At 42.2% G+C, this 22,118-nt stretch overlaps 1 protein-coding gene across 1 annotated transcript in view; it reads right to left on the reverse strand.

Moving 5' to 3' along the window:
• Paxbp1 (PAX3 and PAX7 binding protein 1) overlaps positions 1 to 21,545 on the reverse strand; it is a 30,910-nt gene extending 9,365 nt beyond the window's left edge. Inside the window, exons 1-13 of the mRNA XM_036203178.1 lie at positions 21,056 to 21,545; positions 19,459 to 19,587; positions 14,277 to 14,453; positions 13,264 to 13,485; positions 12,697 to 12,800; positions 11,636 to 11,853; positions 10,920 to 11,109; positions 7,232 to 7,355; positions 3,978 to 4,077; positions 3,774 to 3,889; positions 2,238 to 2,437; positions 1,072 to 1,216; positions 412 to 533 (exon numbers count right to left, since the gene is read on the reverse strand). Coding sequence (XP_036059071.1) covers positions 412 to 533; positions 1,072 to 1,216; positions 2,238 to 2,437; positions 3,774 to 3,889; positions 3,978 to 4,077; positions 7,232 to 7,355; positions 10,920 to 11,109; positions 11,636 to 11,853; positions 12,697 to 12,800; positions 13,264 to 13,485; positions 14,277 to 14,453; positions 19,459 to 19,587; positions 21,056 to 21,407 — 2,199 coding nt within the window. The 5' untranslated portion in view covers positions 21,408 to 21,545. The remainder of the gene's footprint in view (positions 1 to 411; positions 534 to 1,071; positions 1,217 to 2,237; positions 2,438 to 3,773; positions 3,890 to 3,977; positions 4,078 to 7,231; positions 7,356 to 10,919; positions 11,110 to 11,635; positions 11,854 to 12,696; positions 12,801 to 13,263; positions 13,486 to 14,276; positions 14,454 to 19,458; positions 19,588 to 21,055) is intronic.
• Positions 21,546 to 22,118: the final 573 nt, after the last annotated feature.

Here is a 22,118-nt window from a genome sequence, read left to right on the forward strand (position 1 = left end):
AACTCGCTTTGTAGACCAGGCTGGCCTCGAACTCACAGAGATCCACCTGCCTCTGCCTCCCGAGTGCTGGGATTAAAGGTGTTTTTAATATGCTATTTAAGTTCCAATCATCAACGATGAACCCCTTTGACTTTCGATTCTCCCCCACAGTACAGTTTTGACAGGGATGTCTGACTGGTGGAATTGGAAGTGGGCTGTGCTGCTGACAGACGAATGGTATCCTTCCAGAGATTTGCACAACTGAAAACTAGCAGTTTTACTGTGTAAACTCCAGGCCTTAACAGCCCGGGTTACCCAACTGGGAGAATCAATCAGATCCCTGGTTGATTCGGAATAACCATTCATTTTCTTAAACTCTGGCCCATTTTCAAAAGAAGTAATAAACCTTCCCAAGTATAGAAACTGAAGTACCTGTGTGTTTTTATTTTCTGCATTGACTACTGAAGGATAGCCATTTATTAATTTTAGTGTGATTCCAACCATTCTTGAGGTCTGTGTTGTAGAAAAGGGATCCCACATGTTTTCAGCTATTACTGTTGAGAAACAGGAGACAAGATGTTAAAAGCTGCAGCTTATTTTTAATATCAGATAGGCTTTGGTTATAAATACCAGCACTTACTTTTGTAGTCCCTTGTATCCCAAAAGATCTTATTCAGACAACCAAAATTTCTAATTAAATTCCAATTTGATTTTTAATTATGTTAAATGATTTTAAAACTTACAATTCTATTGGATAACCTCTCAACAATTAAATAGGTTTCTGTAACAGTAATTTCTATCTTTCAAGAAAATGAATAAAACAGATGTGCATGACTCCCCCAAAATATCTATTCAGTTTGGTATTAAGCAATCTTGAGTCTCTGAAACATCAATCATTGCTTTCAAGTCTATGTCACCTGCAAAGTGGTCTTCAAGCCTCAGGCTAAGAATTTTCTATCCTTTAACACCCCTGGGCCAGCCAGGTGATACCTACCATGGATTATGTAACATCTATGATGAAATGGTCACTGGACTAAAAATTCTAGGCACATCTGAGAAACCCAGTACAATGAGACCCCTCCTGATATCTACCTGTCAGCTTGGGAAGAATGACCTTCTCCACAATGGTGGGCAGCAGAGCTACATCAACGTCATCCTTCTCTTGTTCTCGTTCTTCACAACCATAGAACAGCAGAGATTCAAACCAGAGCATGTATTCAAAGTCACGGCATTTTGCCTAAAACATATTAAAAAGTTACTGAAACATTTAAAATAATGTCTACTTTGACTTTCAGCCATGTTAGAGTTACCCTTTAGCTGCAATAAGCAAGCACTGGACAAAATATACAGAACACTGTTTTCAGATGTGGCAGAAGGGGCACAGGACCATGATAATTAAAATAAAAAACAGAGATAAAGCAAACTGCTAGCTCAGGACAGCACACACAGCAGGGCTGAATTCTATGTGCGACACAGTAGTTCTGGGAAGCTGGGACAGCAATGGGTGTTCAAGAAGTCCAAGAAAGCTAAAAGCTGTGGACAGAGGAAGAAGCCAACAACACAAGACTTCCAATCCACACAGCCTTGAACCTTTGCAGTCTGCTGAAACACACATGCACAGGATGAAACTCTACTAGAGCAGGCAGGCACTTGCCAGGAACTAAGCAGTTTGGGAGCTCCAATCCCTTTAGCTTGTTAAGAGGCTTCATTGAAAGCCCCTCTCTCTTATTGTTTTCCCCTCTCATCCAGTCACCGTCGAGCAAGTATTGAGACACACTATGTCAGTAACTTACAGAGACCCAATCGTAACTGTTACAACCAGGGACAAACAGCTCTACTCTCACTCACACAATAAGACAACACGCTCTCCTGACTCCATCTTCATACTTACTAGTTTGTTCCGCCCTTTTCATTTCTCATAACCACTTACTTCAAGTCCTCACTTTACAACTGCCCTGTTGTACTTTCCCAACAGGGACAAGTTCTCCTAGGATAAAAAGACTAACTTCTTGCTTTTCATGCTTATAACCCAGTGTTAATACACATAATTTTTGCTAAGAGTAAAATTTTATATAAACTGAAATCACAAAGAAAGCTTTTGAATTGATAAAAAAAACTTTATTTAAAAACAGATTAATCTAAGATACAGTCTATCTTAATTGATTATAGACTATGCACTATCTCTCTCTAGCTTTTAAGGCAAAAAACTACCCAAATCCTAGGTTACATTGCTTTAGAATGGTGGTAGAACCACCCACCTCAAGAGGAGTCCAGGTGAGGAGCTGCAGTCTGATGAGAGGATTGAACAATTTTGGCAAACAAAGACCAATGTAAGCATCCTTGTAGGACGTGTAGTATTTGGAACGCCATGCTTCAAACTGTGCTTTAATGCAGTCAATTGAGTAGAAACTCTCAAGGACATCTTCAAAAACTTTGCTAGACTCTTTCAAAATGCGATCTAGAATGAAGGAAAAAGAGAAAAAGGTTTGAAAGCAGCAGAATACCACTTAGTGTTCATAGCACACAGGAGTTTACCCTCCACTGGTGAGGTAGCTCAGCAGGTACAGAGCTTGTTCCCAAGCCCCACGACCTTGGGACCAGCATACAGACAGAACTGAAAATGTTCCCAATTCTTTGTGGGTAAAATGTCATGATGTTTACAGTGAGCCATTTCCAAAGGAGCAATGACATACACAGACTCACAGAAAGATAAAGCAAAGCAGTGAAATGTCAGCATCTTCAATCTGGATGATGGACCAACGCAGAGTCTCATCATTCTTTCAAATTTTCCACATGTCCACAAATGTTCACTATAAAAAGTCCAAGTTAGTTGTGGTGATGCACGCCTGTAATCCCAGCATTTAGGAAGCGGAGGCAGTTAGACCAGGAGTGCAAGAACATCTCTAACCAGGTAATGGGTAGAAACTCAGCATGGGCACAAAATGAGCTGAAGCTAGCCTGGGCCATGAGATATGAGACCCTGTTTCAAAAACCCGAAGTCAAAGAAACTGGGCCTGGTAACACTAGGAAGCTGAGACAAGAGGACCACAAGTTCAAGGTCAGTCTGGGTAACTTAGAGAGATTGTCTCACAATGTATGTTTAAAGGCTGAGACTATGGCTCAGTGGTAGATTGCCTATCAAGTGTGAGACCTTAAGTTCAATCCATGGTACCTCAACAGAGGGGGGAAAAGTTACAACTAATAAGGTTCTCTAATAGTCCAGTCAATAACCCAAAGACTACAGCCAATGGTGGGAGAGAGAATTTACTCAGGGAACATCCTAGAAATGCCTAGCATGCAGCTGTACCACTACTTGGATGAAGTAACACACCCCTCTCCAGACGTAACTCAGAACAGACAGCTTCAGGTGACTGGACCAACGGCTCCAACGTTTTGTATACAAGTATTCATTAAATCTCCTAACACTGTTAACTCTTATTTTTGAGAACTGTAATATTAATATAAAAAAATGATGTAAAACAGCACCTCACTTATTACGGAAGACATGAAAATTCTATCCATTTCGTGATTAAAAACCACAAAGGCCAGCACAATGGCTCAATGGGCCACCAAACCTGATAACCTGAGTCTGATCCCTGGAGACTCACACAGTGAAGAAGAAAATCAACTCTTTCAAGTTGCCCTGGCTTCCACAAGCCCATGGTGGAATGCAGACATACACACAAATAAATAAGTGTAATTTTGTTTTTAATTTCAGTAAAAAGAAAAAAAATATTAAAAGCATAACCAAGCAGAGAACAATTTGATGAGTCTGGTTTCCATAAAAGTCTAACCTTTCTCCAGATTGAAATTAGTAATATCTGTAGATGTCTCCTCATCATCACTGGAAAGGCCTTCGAGGTGATCTGCCATCTTACCGGTTTGCTCTCTGGCTTGCCTACGGCGAGTCCTAGTTAACAAACATTGATTTTTTAATTTAGATTAAAAACCAAAATCCAGCTTCCTTAACAATGCCCAGCCAGTGTTTTCAGACCCACCTCCTGGCTTCCCGCTCTGCAATCCGACGTTTTGCGTGCTCTTGATACAGTGCCCGATCCCGTCCAAAGGAATCAAGATTGGGTGCCATCAAAGCTTTATCTGTAAAACAACAAACAGTTAAAATTAACAGTCTTCCTTCAACAATCATGAGGAAAGAATTTGCATAGAACAAGCCATTATGATAAAACTGCCTGCTAATTCCCACATCAAGATTCTGCAATGAATAGATAGGTCTTTAGTATAGCACAAATCTTGGAATTATTGAGTTTCCATGAGAAAAAGTAGAAGAATTAAAACTGATTTCTAAGAGCACAACTACTGCTGGGCTTACTCACTATTTCTGTCTAAGTAACAGGACTAGCTTATCCTATTACAATGAACAAACAAACGAAAAATCCACATTATCCATGCAAAGGAAAAAAACAGTATTTTTAAGAAAGATGCTGAATGATGCAAAATGACAGCAAAGAAACATGTAGAAAGACTCGCAACAGCTCTGTAGCCAAGGGTTTACTAATTTATGCTCTTAGCCATGGAAGTGTATCTAACACTACTCTTGGGGCAGCGTCGAGACTGACACTTGAGCAGGGAAACTTCTCACTCAGGGCTCTTTCCGTATCAGGCATCCCTTGTCACTTTTAACTCCTCTGGGTACAAGTCTAGCCCTCCTTCTGAGAGCTCCATGGCGATCTTCTGTCTTTACTTTCCAACTCTCTCCTGGTTAAAGTTTCATTTCAGCATCATCATTCTCGTTTCAAAAAGGTGGTTCTTGTTATTTCCTTCACAGCACCCACACTTTAAGTGACCACCAAGGCCAAGGACACACACACAGGTCAGCTGGTAAACAGCTTGCCTGCCGGCAGGAAGTCCTAAACTCAACCCCCAGCACTACAGACCCAATAAATGATCTCCCTGAAGCTATAATGAGCTTTGGGGTTCCCTACTGCAAACAGCATGTCTGTTCATGTAGAAGACACAAGATGGGAACAGGAAAGATGGCCCAGAGTTTGGGTTCCAGGACCCACATTTGGGGAGCTCACAACAGCCCGCTAACTGTAGCTATGGGGTTCTATGTTTCTGACCTCCAAGGGCACCTGCACTCAGTGCACAAACCCATATACAGACACACACAAACCCACAGAATTTGAAGAAGAGTAACAACTCTTTTTTCAAAAAGAAAAGCAAGAATGGAAGCTCTGTGCATTGTGTGAGACCTAAGAGGGGCTTCCAACAGATCACGGATACAACGACAACTTGGTCAGTGGCTCTACAAACTTGCTTAGAGTACGAGGTGAAAGGAAAATACCTTCTGCAATTCCCTCATTTCTACTTAAGACATTCTGGAAAATACAGAATAGTTATTGAAAAGAAAACCAACAAAACATGGGATTGGTGGGCAGACAGACACACAAACAATGAATGACACCATTTAAAGCTCATGCAGATTTTTCATGTAGATTTTTGCTACTGAATGAGAAACAGGAACACAAACCCTAAATTCTGCTCTGCAATATCTCCAAACTATTCTAGAACTATTTTTAAAAATTGACTTTTTCAAACTGAGTTTTTATTCTTCTTTCAAAATAGCTGACATTAGGAAATATACTCTAGAGCTTACAACTTAGAGCAACTAACTTAGGTGAGAAACAAAAGACTCAAGCTTTGGATTCCTTCGTTTTTGTAAAGACTATATAAAATAACTGCAGATAAGAGCTTACAATCTCAACAGATAAGCCTGATGCTACTCTTTTAAGAAAAGGACAACGAATTGATTCCTTAATGTCTTGTGTAATTTTCCTTAAATCTTTGTCAATTGTATCCCTCAGGAATAGTGGGGTTTTTTTCCCCACTTTTCCATTTTTCAAATTACCATGCATCATCTTGTAACTCTCACTTCACATTCCAAGTAACTATATCACCTCACAGTACAAAGAACAGATTATAAACAGCAAGGATAGTGAATGTGATACACAGCTCACGCCATTTAACTTAAGAGGAAATTATTTCCTTTAGATATACTATGGTTACCTGTAATCTGCCCCCGAAATCTGGCTCTCTGGATCAAAAGTAATCTAGGAGGGACGCATTAGTCATTTAGGTACCCAATGTCAATGGGCACCTTTACAGCAAACCCAGGCCAAAGCCACTCAAATGGCTCACAGCTCAATGTGCATGGGTCAGACCTGAGAGCCACTGTCTCTTCTCTTTATACCTCTCCAACACCCATCAGACTCACAGGAGGATGCTTGCCATGGTCCAACGCCTGACTGGGAGGATGGGCTATGTATTATTCTAAAGATAGCATTAGGCTCTTTAAGAATCATTCGGACCAGTTGTTTAACATGCAGATTTCTGGATAGGAAGGACCTAGGAAGAATCAATCTCCAGGTATGGAACCGGAAGATCTGCATTTTAAATGAGCATGTCAAGTAACTGTGACACATACAGAGACTGCTAGCAGAGGTACAAAGAAACCACAAGGAACCCACACTAAGGAAATTCCTATCAGACCACCCAAGAATATTGAGTGCAATGAGGGAAATGGAATTAAACGTTTTCTAAGGCATCTGGCTAAAGAATCTCAACTATACGAATTTAAAAAGGTTTCCAATTAATTGAGGCTTTTTCCATAATTCATGTCATACATAATATAATTCAATTTCTACATTTTTCACAAAATTTCAAGAATTGTAGACAATAGCTGACTAAAAAAGGAAATACACAGTATGTATATATAGCAAACTAGAAAAAAATGCACATTTAAAAAGAAATATGAAAGTATTTGCTTCACCCAGAGGGTCAGCACCAAACTCCTCTACTCCTGAAACTACAATGTGCCACACTACACAGCCTCCTCCCTCCTCCTTCCCCAGAGCTCCCCAGTCCCTAAACTCAGCTTCTCCTACTGTGATCGAAACCAACATTTGTATCAGTGTCGTGACCAGAATGAAATCAGAGGTAGGGTGGGCTATCAATTAGGGCAAAGACAGTGGTTTTAAGATAAACACTGATCATGTATTTGCTATGCTCTAAAGGTGAAAGAGAAGACGGATAGAATATTAGTACATTTCAGCTCCTTGGTTAGGTCATACAGATTCTTAAACATAATCCAAGTCCATGCGTTACAACTTTTGATCTACCTAACTGATGGACAAGGAAGCTTTTTAAAAGAGAAAGGTCTAATTTTCAATTAGTCTGCACTAAGTAAACAAGGTTGTTTAATGAAAAATAAAAACCTTCAAGATGGACTGACTTGAATGGCTTGAAAACTCCGAAGATTCATCTTTAATATCATCTTGTCGTCTTTGGACAAGGCGGGAAGCTCGCTGTTTGTACAGCTGATGTATTGCTGATTCAAGTTCATTAATCAGTGGCACCTGTAAAAATACAACACACTCCGTAACACCACACTCCTCGGCTGCTTACTCATCTGAGGGTCCACGCTATTTCCGGCTCTCTGAAAAAGTACTCTCTACGGACCAAACAAGCACGAGTCCCAGGACGAACAGAGCAGCAGTCACTCCTGAGTGAGGAAGCCCCCTTCTTACAGCCCAGGCACACAGCTACACGTCCAGTGCCTGGGCATCCCGCCAAGTTAACTTAACAGGTACACTGTTTCTGTGCTGCTCCAACAAGTCAGGAAATGGTAAGCTTCTGGGGCTTTCTCTTCAGAGAAAAGGTGTGTTTACAAGTCTTCTAAGTTTACATTTTTAGTTTTCCAGCAACATGATCTACACAGCATTTCTCTAGGTTTCTTTTTATGTTTTTATTTCTAAAGATGAAGTCTCTCTGTGTAGCTCAGCTGGTCTAGAAGTCACTATGAGCCCAAGCTCCTCCTGACTCATCCTCCTGAATGCTGCAATTACAGGCACACACCACATCTGATAAACTTTCTGGCTTCAACAATTGTTGTGCTCTACCAAAATCTGCTACAATGGCTCTATTAAGTTGCTCCACCACTTACTTATCTATACCAAGTACCCTCCCTGTAATGTTACACTAGTCTGCAGCTTTATTATACGTTTGACAATCAAACTAAAAGGGTAAATAAAATTTCTAATACTAACCAATCTGAAATCAAATCTTAAACGTCTCTCCTCCGAGCAAATATTTACGTTTTCTTTACTTTGTAATAAAATCTTGACATAAATTATCGGCTTTCAAGTCAACAAAAATTTTCCATCCTAATATACCTAGCTAACTTTCTTAGTACAAAATGAATACATCTAAATTAAAAAAAAAACAAAAAACAAAAAACCCAGAACATCTTTCTTTATAGATGCTTTATAAAACAACCAAATGCTACGAAACTTTCACAGAACACTAAGGACCACTACACATACACAGGAAAGCAGAAATTCTAGTTTCCTGGTTGTTAGGACAACTGTTAACCACTAGAGTTTGGGAACACTGGCATCAAGTGTTACTGCATCTTCCCGAACTGACCAGACTGTAAATGGACAATAAACAAGGCAGGTGGAGCACACAGATGTCTGTAATAAAGCAGGTCTGCATTCTTTCATGATCCCATTGTGAAAGCGGCAAATGCTCACAGAAAGGTCAACCTGATGGAGGAGGCACTTTCTTCTTCAATATGCCACAGCACAGGCAACAGTGTCCGCACGTCAGCAGTTATCCTGTCGTCTAATGTCACTCTCTAATCTGCAGTGTTTATTTCCCAGTCACTGCATGTCACTGTGACTTCTACTTCTCCCTTTCACACTCATCAAGACTAAAGACAAGGGCCCCGAGATGCACCCTTTTAGTCTTAGACTGGACATCTCTCCTGTGAGAGCTCAAGTCTGGGCCGGCATCATAAAGAGTTACCTGACTGAGGTGCAACTCCGGCAACTAAAGCTTAAAACTGGCTTTTACTCTCTTTACAAGTTTACAATACCGACTTATCTTGGGAGTTTGCATCACGACAGTTTACCCTCTCCAAACTCAAACTATCATTGCTACTGTATTTCGTAGCAAAATGAAGATGAAAACCAGAGAACTGGAGGGGAAATTAAGTCATGGAAGCTAAAATGCCTTGACAGATGATTCAAAGTTTAAAAATCATTCTAACTTTCATAAAGACAAACAAATGTTTAACTTACTCTGAAAGAGTATTTATACAACATAATTAAACATAACATCCATATCTATCCACTTGTCCCTATTTTTAAATTTTTATCATCAAATATTATAAGGATGACAACTCAGGACATTTTCATTCAAAAGCACATACACAACTGGATGCATGTATATGAGATGTCAAAATGAAGGAAAGAAGGCATCTCTGAAATACAGCACTATCTGCTCCTTTTACTGAAAATGTATTCACTATGTAAGACTCCAGTTCTGCTACAAAAATATCTAAGTGACTCTATGGCCATACAGCACTACCTGATGTAGACTTCTCCAAGAACATCGTAATCAGGAGAGGAAACACACTAATAAACCAGCAGCAGACACTATGTCCCACTAATTCTTCTTAATCCAGGGATGATGTAACTTTATATATGTTAGCATTGTGTTTGCAATTTTGAGTGCTTCAGTTTGTAAATTCTCTAAAGCAAAAGCCAAGACACTTGAAGAAGCAGGTCTCAGAGAGCACTCCCACACACACAGCACTGTTTGTCCTTATGCTAGCCGGCTCTGTCATGGACATCCCATTTCTCATCTTGCTCCAACCCCTGCTCAGCAGACAGCTGAGCTCATGCTTCCTTCCTGACCCCAAGCAACTGACTGGCCCAAGGAGCATCACAACTGCAGGTGCTCCTCCACAAACTCAGCAACCCACGCTAAGTGCTAGAGAGGACATGACGGATGCTACCATCCAGATCTGACCACACATAACTGAAGCACTAAGATCCATCAGAGAGACAGTCTGTTCTTTTTAAAGCACTTGTTTTTATGTAGTCAAGTAAACATTTACAAAAAAAAAAAAAAAAAAAAAAAAATCCAACTATATTTTACACTTAGAGATTCTAGAGAATTCCTAGTTAGTGATAAAGAAAAATGTGCCTTCTTATCTGAGATTCTGAGACAGAATATTTAAGGATCATGATTTTAATATTTCTAATTTTTCAACAATAAGGTTAAGTACATGAATGCTTATAAGCCAGACATCTATTTTTTCCTTGAATTTATTGTTACGTGTGCATGCATGATATATGTGGTGCTTCTGCCACTGGACATGTGTGGAAGTGAGAGGACAGCGCTAGGAGTCGGTTCTCTCCTTCCTCTTCACAGGGGCTTCAACAGTAAGCACCTTTACCTGCTGAGCCATCTTGCCACTCTTCCTCCCCCTTGACATTTCTAAATTATGACTGTACATGTCTGTGCATGACATGTGTGGAGTACATTTATCTTAAAAACAAACGAACAAACAAGAACTTACTTGAGAAGTTAGCATATGCATTATTTAAATGTGATCAAAAGATTCTATCAATTATCATGCTAAAGCAATGAATCCAGAAGAAATGAGAAATGTTCAATGAATAAAAACTTATGATAATGAATGGCTTCTGGAATGAATGAAGCATTGGTTTAGTTAGATGAAAACCACTAACAGAAATAGCACCAAAATATCCAGTATAAAAAACTAGCAAAAACTTGTCATGCACTGTACTACTAATAGTTATGAATGCTTACAAGTACTGAACAAAACAGAAGAAAACTACACTTAGACCTGCACTGTAAAAACAAGAAACTGTCTCTCCGTCCGTCCATCGCAGGCAGTGACCTAGCCTGACACTGAGTCAGGTGCTCTCTCTTGTTAGTCCACGGCCTGTGCTGCCCTCCACTAACGGACTAAAAACGAAGCATGACTTCGACATTCTAAGGTGAGTGAGTGGATTATTTTCTGAGAATTACAAGATGCTCTATGAAAAGCCATCTAGGCCTCCCTACTTTTGCCTTATTCAAAGAGATTAGTAATTTTGCATTCTTACCTTTTCACTGAAACACTCAAGCAAGTCTTGGACATACCCTCGCATTTCTTGCAAAAATTTATACCGTTCACCAATACCCCCAGAAGACCCTTCTAGTCTCTCAATAGCCCGGGTGGAGTCCACGCGGCTTTGCAGGTGTTTCTCATGCTGCTGTCGGTTGGCTTTGTGCAATTCTTTCATCGAGTCCAACCTTAAGAACACAAAAGGATAAATATAACACATTTACATTTGGAATTCAATGCTGTCAGGACTCTTGCAATATTATAATGCATTTAAGTTCCACTATTAGAACATAAAAATACTTGGAATGCATCTTTCTGTCTGTACTGCTTTTCTTATTTAAAAAAAAAAAAAAAGTAAAAAAATCAATTTAAAAAGGCAGTTTACAGACTTCAAATAGTTATTTGGAGGGCTAACCAAAATATCCTGCTTTGCGTCTCCCCCCATCTCTTGACTACACTTTCAGAGTCCAAGAGGTACAAACTCAGCACTGTCTTCGACAAGCTCATGGAGTGGCATTTTAATAACTTTGAGGCTTCCACAGTAGTAATCCAGAAGGTAGCAGAGCAAAGCACGAAGTCATCTTCTGTTTAGCGTTTGAAGGTGGCCCAGTGAGTCTTCTTTGCTGGCATTCTGCATCTGCTACCCCAGACTACAAGTTGCCTGAGGGACCAGAAAGCAAGCGGACAGGTCTTTAAGAAGTTGATCTGCCCTACCTGTCTTTAAGCTGTTTCTTTACCAAATCAATAGTAACGGGAGCCATCTCATTACTGGGAGTTTTGAAAGGGACTGTATTATCTGTTTTTTGAGACTTGGCATCTGATGATCCATAGGCTGTGTAACTATAAGGTATGCCATAGGATGCACCATAAGGCATTGTCTGGTAAGTGTTCTGGTAGTACACATTCACTTCAGTGGGCTGACTTGCTTGAACCTGAAAAGAAATGGATGTATGAGAAAACTAATAGCTGAAATTAAATATATATATATAATGCCTTTAGAGTTATGAACAAAAGCAAAAAAATTATACCCAGTTTCCAAATAGGAATTAAAATAGGTAAATGCAGAATTCTTCAAGATCAAATGAACAGAGTTGAATAAATTCTTAGATCTTAATAAAAATCATTATTTTTTTTCTAATGATTTTCAGAAAAACAGGTTCTCAGAGTTTAGAGAAGGAAGGATCCAGGTAATAATATTTTATCAGGATAATGACTTGCCTCTGGTCAGGAAATGAACAGGCAATGAGAATTTCTAAGACTCTTGCACCTAGTCCAAGGCTTTCCCTGTGCTCTGCTCTCAACACTACCAGTAAAACACACTCACATCACGCAACTTTCTCCATGCTGCTGCAAAAACACTTCACTGGAACTACTTCGGAAGACACCTTAGATCAATCTCATTAGTTTGTACACCTGGGAACTATCTTTGACATTAAAACGGCAGCAACAGCAACAAAACCCCCAACATTTGGTTCAAGGCAATATTCCCAAACGTCAGCATTCACCGGAACCAGCTGGAGACCTTCTGACTCTAGCTGTGCCTTTGTCATGGGCTTCCCGAGGCCTCTGCTGAAGGACTAGTCGGAGAAATGGACATTCGTCCACCGTTCTTACTATGAAAGGAGAAACTTAGAGCAGCTCTCCTAAAAGCATTAGGAGTCCTAAGCACATGCCGATGTTCTGACTGGGTAGGAGAGTGGTGAAGCCCCAATGCGACTGTCTGCACAAAGCCCTTCAGTGGACTTCCCTTCCTGCTCCAGTCTACGTCTTCTCACCTGAGGGATGTTAATTCCTTTCCTAATCTGCTCCTGCTCCCAGCGGCTGAGTTCTTCGTCTTGTTCTCCAGTGACTAATGCGTCATCGTCACTCCCCTCGATGCCTGCAACCCGACAGAAGGAGTCAACACCCAACAGCAGGAAGGAAAAGACCCTTCCACAAGAACTGAGCACAGCACTCAGCGTGCTGACAAGTCCATTCTCATCTCCTTGACACTCAGGGTCTTGCCTGTTTCAATGACAGCACCCTTCTTTAAAGCTAAAGCAGAATTTAATGTTATGCTTACAATCTTTGGTTTCTTAATTTCTTTTAAGCTTGACATTAACTCTGCAAAGGGAGCACAAAACCAAGGGCTTGAGAAGACTTGAGAGTTACACAGATTGATGCACAAGCACTTAAGACAATACTGGTTACCCAAGAAATGCTGAACCCCATCACCATGGAACATACTCGTGCTCAAGCAAGAACAGTCCTCTAAGGCAAAGCAGTTCAAAATGTAAGGGTTACAGTTTCGAATCCCACTGAAAGCAACGCCGTGTGCTTGCTATCAGGTTTCATCAAGTTACCTATTTCTTCAGCGATCTTCTGTCTTTGCGACTTTTCTTTCACAGAAAAAACTATACGGCGTTTCTCGTCATCATCTTCATCGTCACTGGCATCATTCTCATCCTCTCTGACAAGGCGGCCTTTACCAGGCTCATTATCATGAGGAGTGAAATCGCCCAGTTCCCGGGCCATTTGGCGCTTTTTCCTTGCAGCATGTATAAAAGCTGCATCTGGAATTTCTCCTGGAAACAAATGTTAAGAATGATAAACATGGAAGTACCTGGGTATGAAGCTTATTTTCTTAAAAACAGGAAGAGTAAAATTATCCAAGGTAAGTCTTGTCAGGTCAATAGTTACCACTGGCTCCTGGTGTCTCTTCCTAACTCTACATGCAATCCCACTGATGAACTGGTGACCAGAGTGAGTCGCAATTTCCCCAGCCCAGCAGACATTTAATTGTTTACAAACATCAAGTGGTATTTCTTCATAATTTAAACTTGGCTACTTAAAGCACTGATTTAAAACTGATTAGCTAGTGTGTAGACTTGCAAATTATTTCCTATAGGACACTAAACATAAAAATAACAGCAATTAGTTATGGTTTTTTGAAGCAGTTATGTAAAGAGTTAAAAGACTTTGTCTGATAGAGGGGCAGGGAAGAAAAGTCTCAGGACCACTGGCATTTACTTAGCCCTTCTGTTTACTTGAGGAGAGGCCCTCGGTTTGGTTCGTCACCCACAGCAAGTGGTTCACAACCACCTGAACTCCAGTTCCAAGGGAACCAACACCCTCTTCTGGCCTCCTCAGTACCTGTACTCACATGAACAGACCCATACATAGATACACACATATACACATAATTTTTAAAGTATTTTTAAGTAATAATAAACTTGGGAAAACTTGTTTTATTTTCTACATTTGCAAACATGAAAGAGCCTGCCTTAAAAAGATGTCCAAATTAGGCCCACACTTACTTAACCCTTCTACTACTGTAGTTGCCTGGAGGGCTCATCTAAGAGCTACTTAAACACACCTGGACGAAGAACATTCAAAGAAGACAAAGCATTTGAGAAGGTGCCACCAGCCTTGGGTTTCTCCTCCTCCTTCTCACTCTCCACGTCCATTTCATCTTCACCATGCTCACTGATGACAACTCCATCTTCTTGACTTGCGTCCTTAACGTGGCATGCTTTGTCCAGAGGCTGGTCATCTGAATTTTTGAAAAGAACAATTGAAATTTATTTAAAATAGAAACTCATATAAACTACCAAGGCACTTTTTATTAAATCATGAGCTCAATCCACTAAAACTTACATTATTTCTAGTACCGAACTCAAGCATGACTATGAAATAGCACAGTAGACATGTGGGTAAAGGTAATACAATTTAGAGAAAACAGAAACAATGATATTTATTTTAATTTTGTGAGAAATTTATCAAAATTTCTAACTATCTTTCTCTAAAACCTCACTGGTAATGGTATTATTTAATAATTTCATTTCATTATCCCTGACTATGTAATTATGTACAGATGTGTGTGTCTGGACGTGGCTATGTACACATGAGTTGAAGTTACAGGCTGTCTTAAGCCATCCCATGTAGGTGCTAGAAACTGAACTCAGTCCTTAGCAAGAGCAGTAATGCTGCTTAACTGCTGAACATCTCTCCAGTGCCTGGTCACATGTTTTAATTCCTTTTCCACTTTCTATCAGTTCCTCATTAAACACGATACCCACTCAAGACAGCTTTCTGTTGAGAACAAAGTATTTGATGGTTGAGTGACCGTATAAATGACTTTTCATCTGGAAGAGACTCTAACAATTACAATTACACTGTACAAGCCTGACTCAACTATCACAACTCAACGTTTAAGTATGTACCATGAAGCAGAGAAAACCTGATATTTCTGAGAGCCCAGAACTGAGAGACACAAATTAGAAACATGACACTAGGAACAACGACATGTTAACAGGGAGGAAGCTCTGGAATGTAGACAGAGTTCTCAGTTATCAACTCCAGTCGAAGCTGAAGGCTGGTTTAAGACTACATTCCCAATATGTGCTCATCTTTGTGATAAACTGTCTTGGTTTATAATACTTAAAACTAACAGACTCTCTACTATCACTTGTTCCAGGCAAAGATCAAGAAAACCCAAGTGTTTTTACCTTGAACCACTGACCTTGATAACACTCATTCTGTAGCAAGGAGCAGAAATCAAGGAGTAGGGCAGTACTTTATTCTAAAAGGAAAGATGCTCTCTGCAACCTTGCCAAGAAAACTCCCGCCATCCTCTTTCAGACTTGGAATGGTGTTCTTCTACATGCTGCCTTACCTTGTCAGTCAGCGCCTCCCCTTTCAAGTGTGTCCTGAAGCCCAAGACTTTAAAACCAGTTACTCAATCGCATGGTTAGATCCAGTGTCTCTTTTTATTTAAAAATGTAGTTTGATTTTTTTTTTTTTTTAAGCTGAGGACTGAACCCAGGGCCTTGTGCTTGCTAGGCAAGCGCTCTACCACTGAGCTAAATCCCCAACTTTGATATTTATGTTTTATGTGTGTAGGCACATGGTCCCACGGTGTACAGAGAGAGGTCCAAGGACAACCTGCAGGAATCAATCCTCTCCTCTACTTGTGGGTTTCTAGGGACTGACCTAAGGCTGGCCATAGTGGCAACATGCACCTTTATCCAGTGAGCCACCTCGAGCTCTGGTTTACTTCTGTCCTTCTCCTCTAAGTACAATGGCTTCTCAGGCTGAAAATAGATCTGATGCACTCAAATAACGAATGATTCTACAGAAATCTGAATGTTCTTGTGTCACTTTTGCGATTACTGCTGTGGTACACTACACATAACTTGACTATATCACATGAAGACGGCTCAGCAGATAAAACTGTCTTGTGAGCCTGATGACCCGAGTTCATCCTCACTCCCCATATGGTAGGAGAACTGACCCCTGCAAGTTATCCTCTGACCTCCACATGCACCTTGTGGCATGCATGCACACACACGTTCCAAATCACTTTAATTTATAAGATTTTTAAGTGTATAGTTCGCATTAAATACATTTACGACATTGTATAACCATCACCACTACTCATTCCCATTACTCTTCACACATTGTTAAACTGAAAACATACAGCTGTGAGTCAACAAGAGCTCACATCCACCCCACCTCCGCTTCGGTGGTCCCTGGCAGCCTCCATTCTAACCCTCATCTGTGACTGCTCCGTCTTCTAGGACTGGAACCACACTGCAGCTGCTGACAATTAGCTGCTCTGGCACACTAACTATCCCAGGCTCCTTCGATTATAGTCTGTGTCAGACATTCCTTCCCAGTTCGGTATCCCACTGCATGTACACACACACACACTACAGTCTGCGGATGGACATGCTGGTGTGAACGCTCTGAAGATGAGCACAACTCACCCTTCCGAAAACCCCTTCTCAAGACCTAGATTCTGCTTCTTTTCAGTTTTACAAGCGGCATTCCTGAGTCTGCTAGTTTATTCACACACTGTTCTCTTCCTCTATCCAGGTCCTAGCAGCAACTATTCCAGTTATTAATTTTGACGATTCTAAGTATCAAGTATTATCAAATCAAATCATACTGTATTTGTTGTTTAACTTCCTCACCAACAAAGCATAAATATTCCAATTTCTTTATATTATCAACATTTGCTATTTTCTGAGGAGGTTTTCCCTTCATTTATTAAAAACAGGCATCTTAATGAGTATACAGGGGTAAACAACCCCCAGTTGGTTCTCAGGTAAAAGTTACTATATTTGTAGTATGCATATTGTGTGTGTGTGTGTGTGTGTGTGTGTGTGTGTGTGTGTGTGTATACACAATGAACTAGTTTAGCATGTTTATAGATGTATTTTCTTCTTCCAGAACACCTCAAACTTATGAATACACTGACGTCTATGAAGGGTATATTCAGGTGGGGAGAAAAATGGCAAATACACCTTAACAAGTGCAATCTGTTAACACAGACATCATTTCCAAACCACACAGGCAAACGTGTATTCAGGGAACGTCTGTACATTCCACGACTCCACTAAGTTCACATGTACTAGACTATGACTGCAGATCACCAGAGCAAACCATGGGGACAACTTAACTCCTTGGTTAGTGGCTGTGTTATCCTTTTAGCAATCCTCTCCACAGCAATGCTAAATTATCACTGTTTAGGACTCCTCCTATGAAGCTGAAGGTGCAGCTTAGTTATTATTTGAGTGCATGAAGGTCTGATACCCAGGACTGCATGAACTGGGCATGGTGGCCCACATCTGAAAGGAGATAGAAGCAGGATGACCATCATTCAAGGTTACCCTTCCTATGTAGGTTTGAGGCCAACCTGGCCTGGATAAGAGCCTGTCTGAACAAGACTCCTTTGAGGCCTTCAATTTAAGTTAGGAATACCACACAAAACCAGGGTTTTCAAGTCCATGCTTTTGTTTGAAGTTAAATCATCTTTACCTACCTAAGTACTTGTAGGTACAAAGAGTTCTGGATGACATGTTAACAAAAGCTTCCAGGACTGTCATTTCAGTAGTGACAGTGTGTGACACATACCAACAGAAGTTCTACCTCCAGAAAGAACACTAAGTTCCCGGTGAGTATCAGAACCCAGGGAGAGTAGAAGACTGGAAGATCACAAAAGATGGCCTTAAGAACTTCCTATTTACTTTGATTCTGAACTAACAGTACGTGGTGAACACACCACCAGGCCTTTCTTAATTTCCACTTTGTGACCTGAGCATTAACTATTTCACCAGAACATAAAACACAACAGTTCTCATTTACGCTGGCACAAAGCTGTAATTTGGGTGCTTCTTCTAACAGCAAACATACGGGAAGTGTAACAATTTTCTCTAGGAATGTTTCTCCATAAGCCAGTTTCCACATCTCCCACACCCGCAGCAAGCACTTTTTTTGTTTCTTTGTTTTTTGGTTTTGGTTTTCCAAGACGGGGTTTCTCTGTGTAGCCTGGCTGTCCTGGAACTCGCTCTGTAGACCAGGCTGGCCTCGACATCAGAGATCCAGCTGCCTCTGTCTGAGTGCTGGGATTAAGGGTGTGTGCAACTACCACCACCCAGCAGTAGCAACCACTTTTAACCCATCCACAATTTCCCAGAGCCAGGAAAAGTATCAATCTTACTCAACTTACTAAGGATCAAAGTTAGCCAATGAGTTGAAACTGTTGAAGGCATCCAATCTCTCCTTGTACTATGCCTGGTATCTTGGCAAGCCACTAAATGCTGCAACTCTAAACCTCTCACTGCATTTTAGCATCCTTTACAATCTGTCAACAACTTGTCTTTCACATTCAAACACTAAACTCATTACTTCACAAATGCCTAGTCAAATGTGCTTGCTTTTTACTCCTTGGTGATATTTGGACACGTTCTTCTATTTTTGGGAATTCTAATTATCAACTATCTAGTTTCATGCCCTACTTTTCTATGAAGTTGTCCTCCTTCCAGAAAAAAAAAGTAGTTATCCTTTGGCCTACTCATTGGACATTTTGCTAACACTTCCGTTGGACATTTACACAATAATGTCTCTGCAACTACATTGTAAATTTGAGATACAACAGCATTCTTATTCATGCCATACCTATAGCCGAGAATCTGAGAAACTCCCTTTAATTCTACAGAGTAAAGATTTCTCTGAAACATTTGCATAAGAGTAACTTAGATTATAATGACTACACACATTAATCATATAACTACTTACAACATTTTAAGCTTTGGGCCTGGCTTACTGGTAGAATGCTTCCAGCGAGAGAGAAAGAAAGGGGGGGAGGAGATTTAAATTGGGGTGTCAAGAAGACAATGTACCTGGTCCCATGTCAGACAGGGATGCTGAGTGCTGATATTATCACATTAACCTATGGTATTCCTAAAAGTCCTGTAAGAGTTAACTCTACTCTGGAAACACTACCAAAGTCATCAAAAGTTTGTCTCTGTAAAATAGCAGTACAGGAACTTTCAACAGAGTCAGTCTGTCTCCAGGGCTGAGACTGGGATCTTCCTCCCTTCGCCATACAACAGCCTCTACACCAGCAAGAATTCAGGAGCAAGTCTACTTAGAACAAGCGAAAACAATCACAGCACAGCACAGCAACTTAGTGTGGATTCTTCACAGACCGCAAAGCACTGTGGGAAGAGCTCTCATTGGCCCGCCATTCGAAAGGATGTTTGGGTACTTACTGTCAGCTGCTGTGTTGAGTTCTGTCTTGATTTTTGATTTTTCAAGATCTTCTTTATATTCTTTCTTAAGCAATTTAACTATCTTTTTGCTGTAACTTGATTTCTTTACTTTAAAAACTTCTTCATTTTCTTAAAAAAAGAAATGAAATGAAGTCTGTAGCAAATAAACTCAGAAATGTTTCCCTTCCCCGTTCCCATGCTGCTTGATTCTCACACATGTATTTTCACATGCAAAAAAATCTCTAAGAAACTCAAAGTTTATTTCAGTCTGTCATGGCCTCAAAAACTGATACTGCCAGTCTTGGTGGTGCAGGCCTTTGATCCCAGCACTGGAGAGGCAGAGGCAGAGGTAGTGATCTCTGAATTCGAGGCCAACCTGGTCTACAAAGTGAGTTCCTGGACAGCCAGAGCTGCAGAGAGAGGCCCTGTTTCAAAAAATCAAAAGCAAAAAACTGCTATCAATCCCAGAAACTAAATAAAAATCTGAACATTTTAATGGGTGGCCCAAGGAACTTAACAAAAATCTTAATTTGGGGCTTATTTAATCTATCAAAGGAGGAAAAAATATTCAGAATGTTTCCTTAAAATACTAAATCAAAGCCGGGCGGTGGTGGTGGTGCACGCCTTTAATCCCAGCACTTGGGAGGCAGAGGCAGGCGGATCTTTGTGAGATCCAGGAAAGGCGCAAAGCTACACAGAGAAACCCTCTGTCGAAAAAAAAAAATTAAATCAAGAAAGCTGAAACATACCCCAAATTTCAAGGTTCTTCTAAGTCTGTGTAACACTCGACACAATGAGTTATTTCAAGAATATGCGTAAAGTAAGTCATTTTGCAAAACTGAGTTTGAGTGATTTATTCCTCATCTTTGATTAGAAAATCCAAATCGAGAACAAAAATTTCACCACCACAACCCCTCCATGTATCATCAAAGTCAAAACCTGACCTGTACCTCGGGTTCAAACAGAACAGCAGGGAGGCCAAAGATAAAATTTACCATTCATCTTTCTAAAAACACGGAACCATTTTAGAATCATGACTCCAGACTCTGGAAACTCCTCTCATTTCTCACAACGTGATATTGAGGTGCAAGTAAAATTATTTAACGCTCACAAATCTAAACCCTGCAGCCCGATCTCTCTTCTGCGGACATCAGTCAGCTCCGCCCACTTACTTCTACAGAGACCGAGACAAACGACGAGGGGCTGACCGGCTCAAGGTCACTCGGAAGCAGGGCTGTAGCCCCACGTTTGTTCCCAGCCCCGCTTGGTCCCCCTCTCCAACAACCCGGCCCTCTCGGCCACGGCTGCAGGTCTCGGGGCCTGCAGAGCACTAGGAGCAGGCGGTCAACCGCGGGACTCGTGGCGTCTGGGACTCGCGAGGCAGGAAAGGGGCGGGCCAGGGAGCAGCGGGCCTTCGCTTCCACTCGGGATGGCTGACCAGAGCTGACAGCCCGCAGCGGGGACCGCACAGGCCGGCGGCAGCGCGGGAACGCATCCCCGGGCAGGGAGGGAGCAGAAGGCCGGAGGCGGAGAAAGGGGCGCGGCCGAGGGGCGAGCCCGGGCTCGGGGGGCCCGCGTGGGCCGGCCGGGGGCTTACCTTCCTCCTCGTCCTGGAAGCTGAGCAGGCTGGCCCTGGGCACCTCTTTGTTCTCGCGAGGCCTCTTGCGCGGCTTCAGCCCGTTGCCGGGCTCCGCGCCGCCGGGGATGCCGCCTCCGGCCTCAGCGCCGAGGCCTGGGGCGTGAGCGGAGGGCGGCGGCGGCGGCGGCGGTCCGGGGCCCAGCAGCGACTCCCCCGCGGGGGCCCGGTCGCCACCGCCAGGGCCCGGCTCTTCGCCTGAGGCCGGCGGCGGCAGCAACGGCGGCGGCTCCTGCTCCTCATCGCGCTCCCGCTCCTCCTCCTCCGAGTCGTTCCGCTTGCGCACGTTCACCCGCCGGGCCTTTCGGAACATCCCAGCCGCCCGCACCGCGCCTTCACACCCGCTGGCAGACGGAGAGGACGGGAGAGCGCGGAGACCGCCACGGCGCACGCGCACTCGCCAGCGCTCTAGCCGGGTCGCCGCGGCGCTCGCCGGCTACCACGCACCGTCGAGTGCGCATGCGCCTCCCTCGCGCGCCGCACACCGGGGCGGGGTCTCTGTGCACCGCCCCCTAGCGGCCCGGAGGACTGGGGTGGGGCACGGAACCCTCTGACTCCGGCGTTGTTCCGAAGGTCACAAAGAGGATCATCGAGATGAGAGGAAAGAGTGTAGTCTGTCGTCTCCCAGGATGTTGCTGCAATGCGTCTACCGCGCTTACGGGAAGCCTTGGCGTGTGGACACCTCCCACGTGGTGCAAGCTGGGTAAACAGAGGCGGGAGGCCCGGAGGGGCAAAGGGGGAGGAGCCAGTTAACCTGGGTTTTGAAAGGGAAAGTGCGTTCCCATGGTTACTGTTCCTGCTCATAATGAGAGGTGCTGCTAGTAATCATCAGTAACTCTATGCATGCTTCTGGTTTCTACAGCTTTGTCACAACGTAACACTTTCAAAGATATAGGCTGTCTTCCTTGATAAAATCCTCTCTGGGGGTTGGGGATTTAGCTCAGTGGTAGAGCACTTGCCTGGCAAGCACAAGGCCCTGGGTTCGATCCTCAGCTTTAAAAAAAAAAAAAAAATCCTCTCTGGG

Source organism: Onychomys torridus, chromosome 12 (genome assembly GCF_903995425.1).
Source record: "Onychomys torridus chromosome 12, mOncTor1.1, whole genome shotgun sequence".
In the NCBI taxonomy this organism is placed as follows: Eukaryota; Metazoa; Chordata; class Mammalia; order Rodentia; family Cricetidae; genus Onychomys; species Onychomys torridus.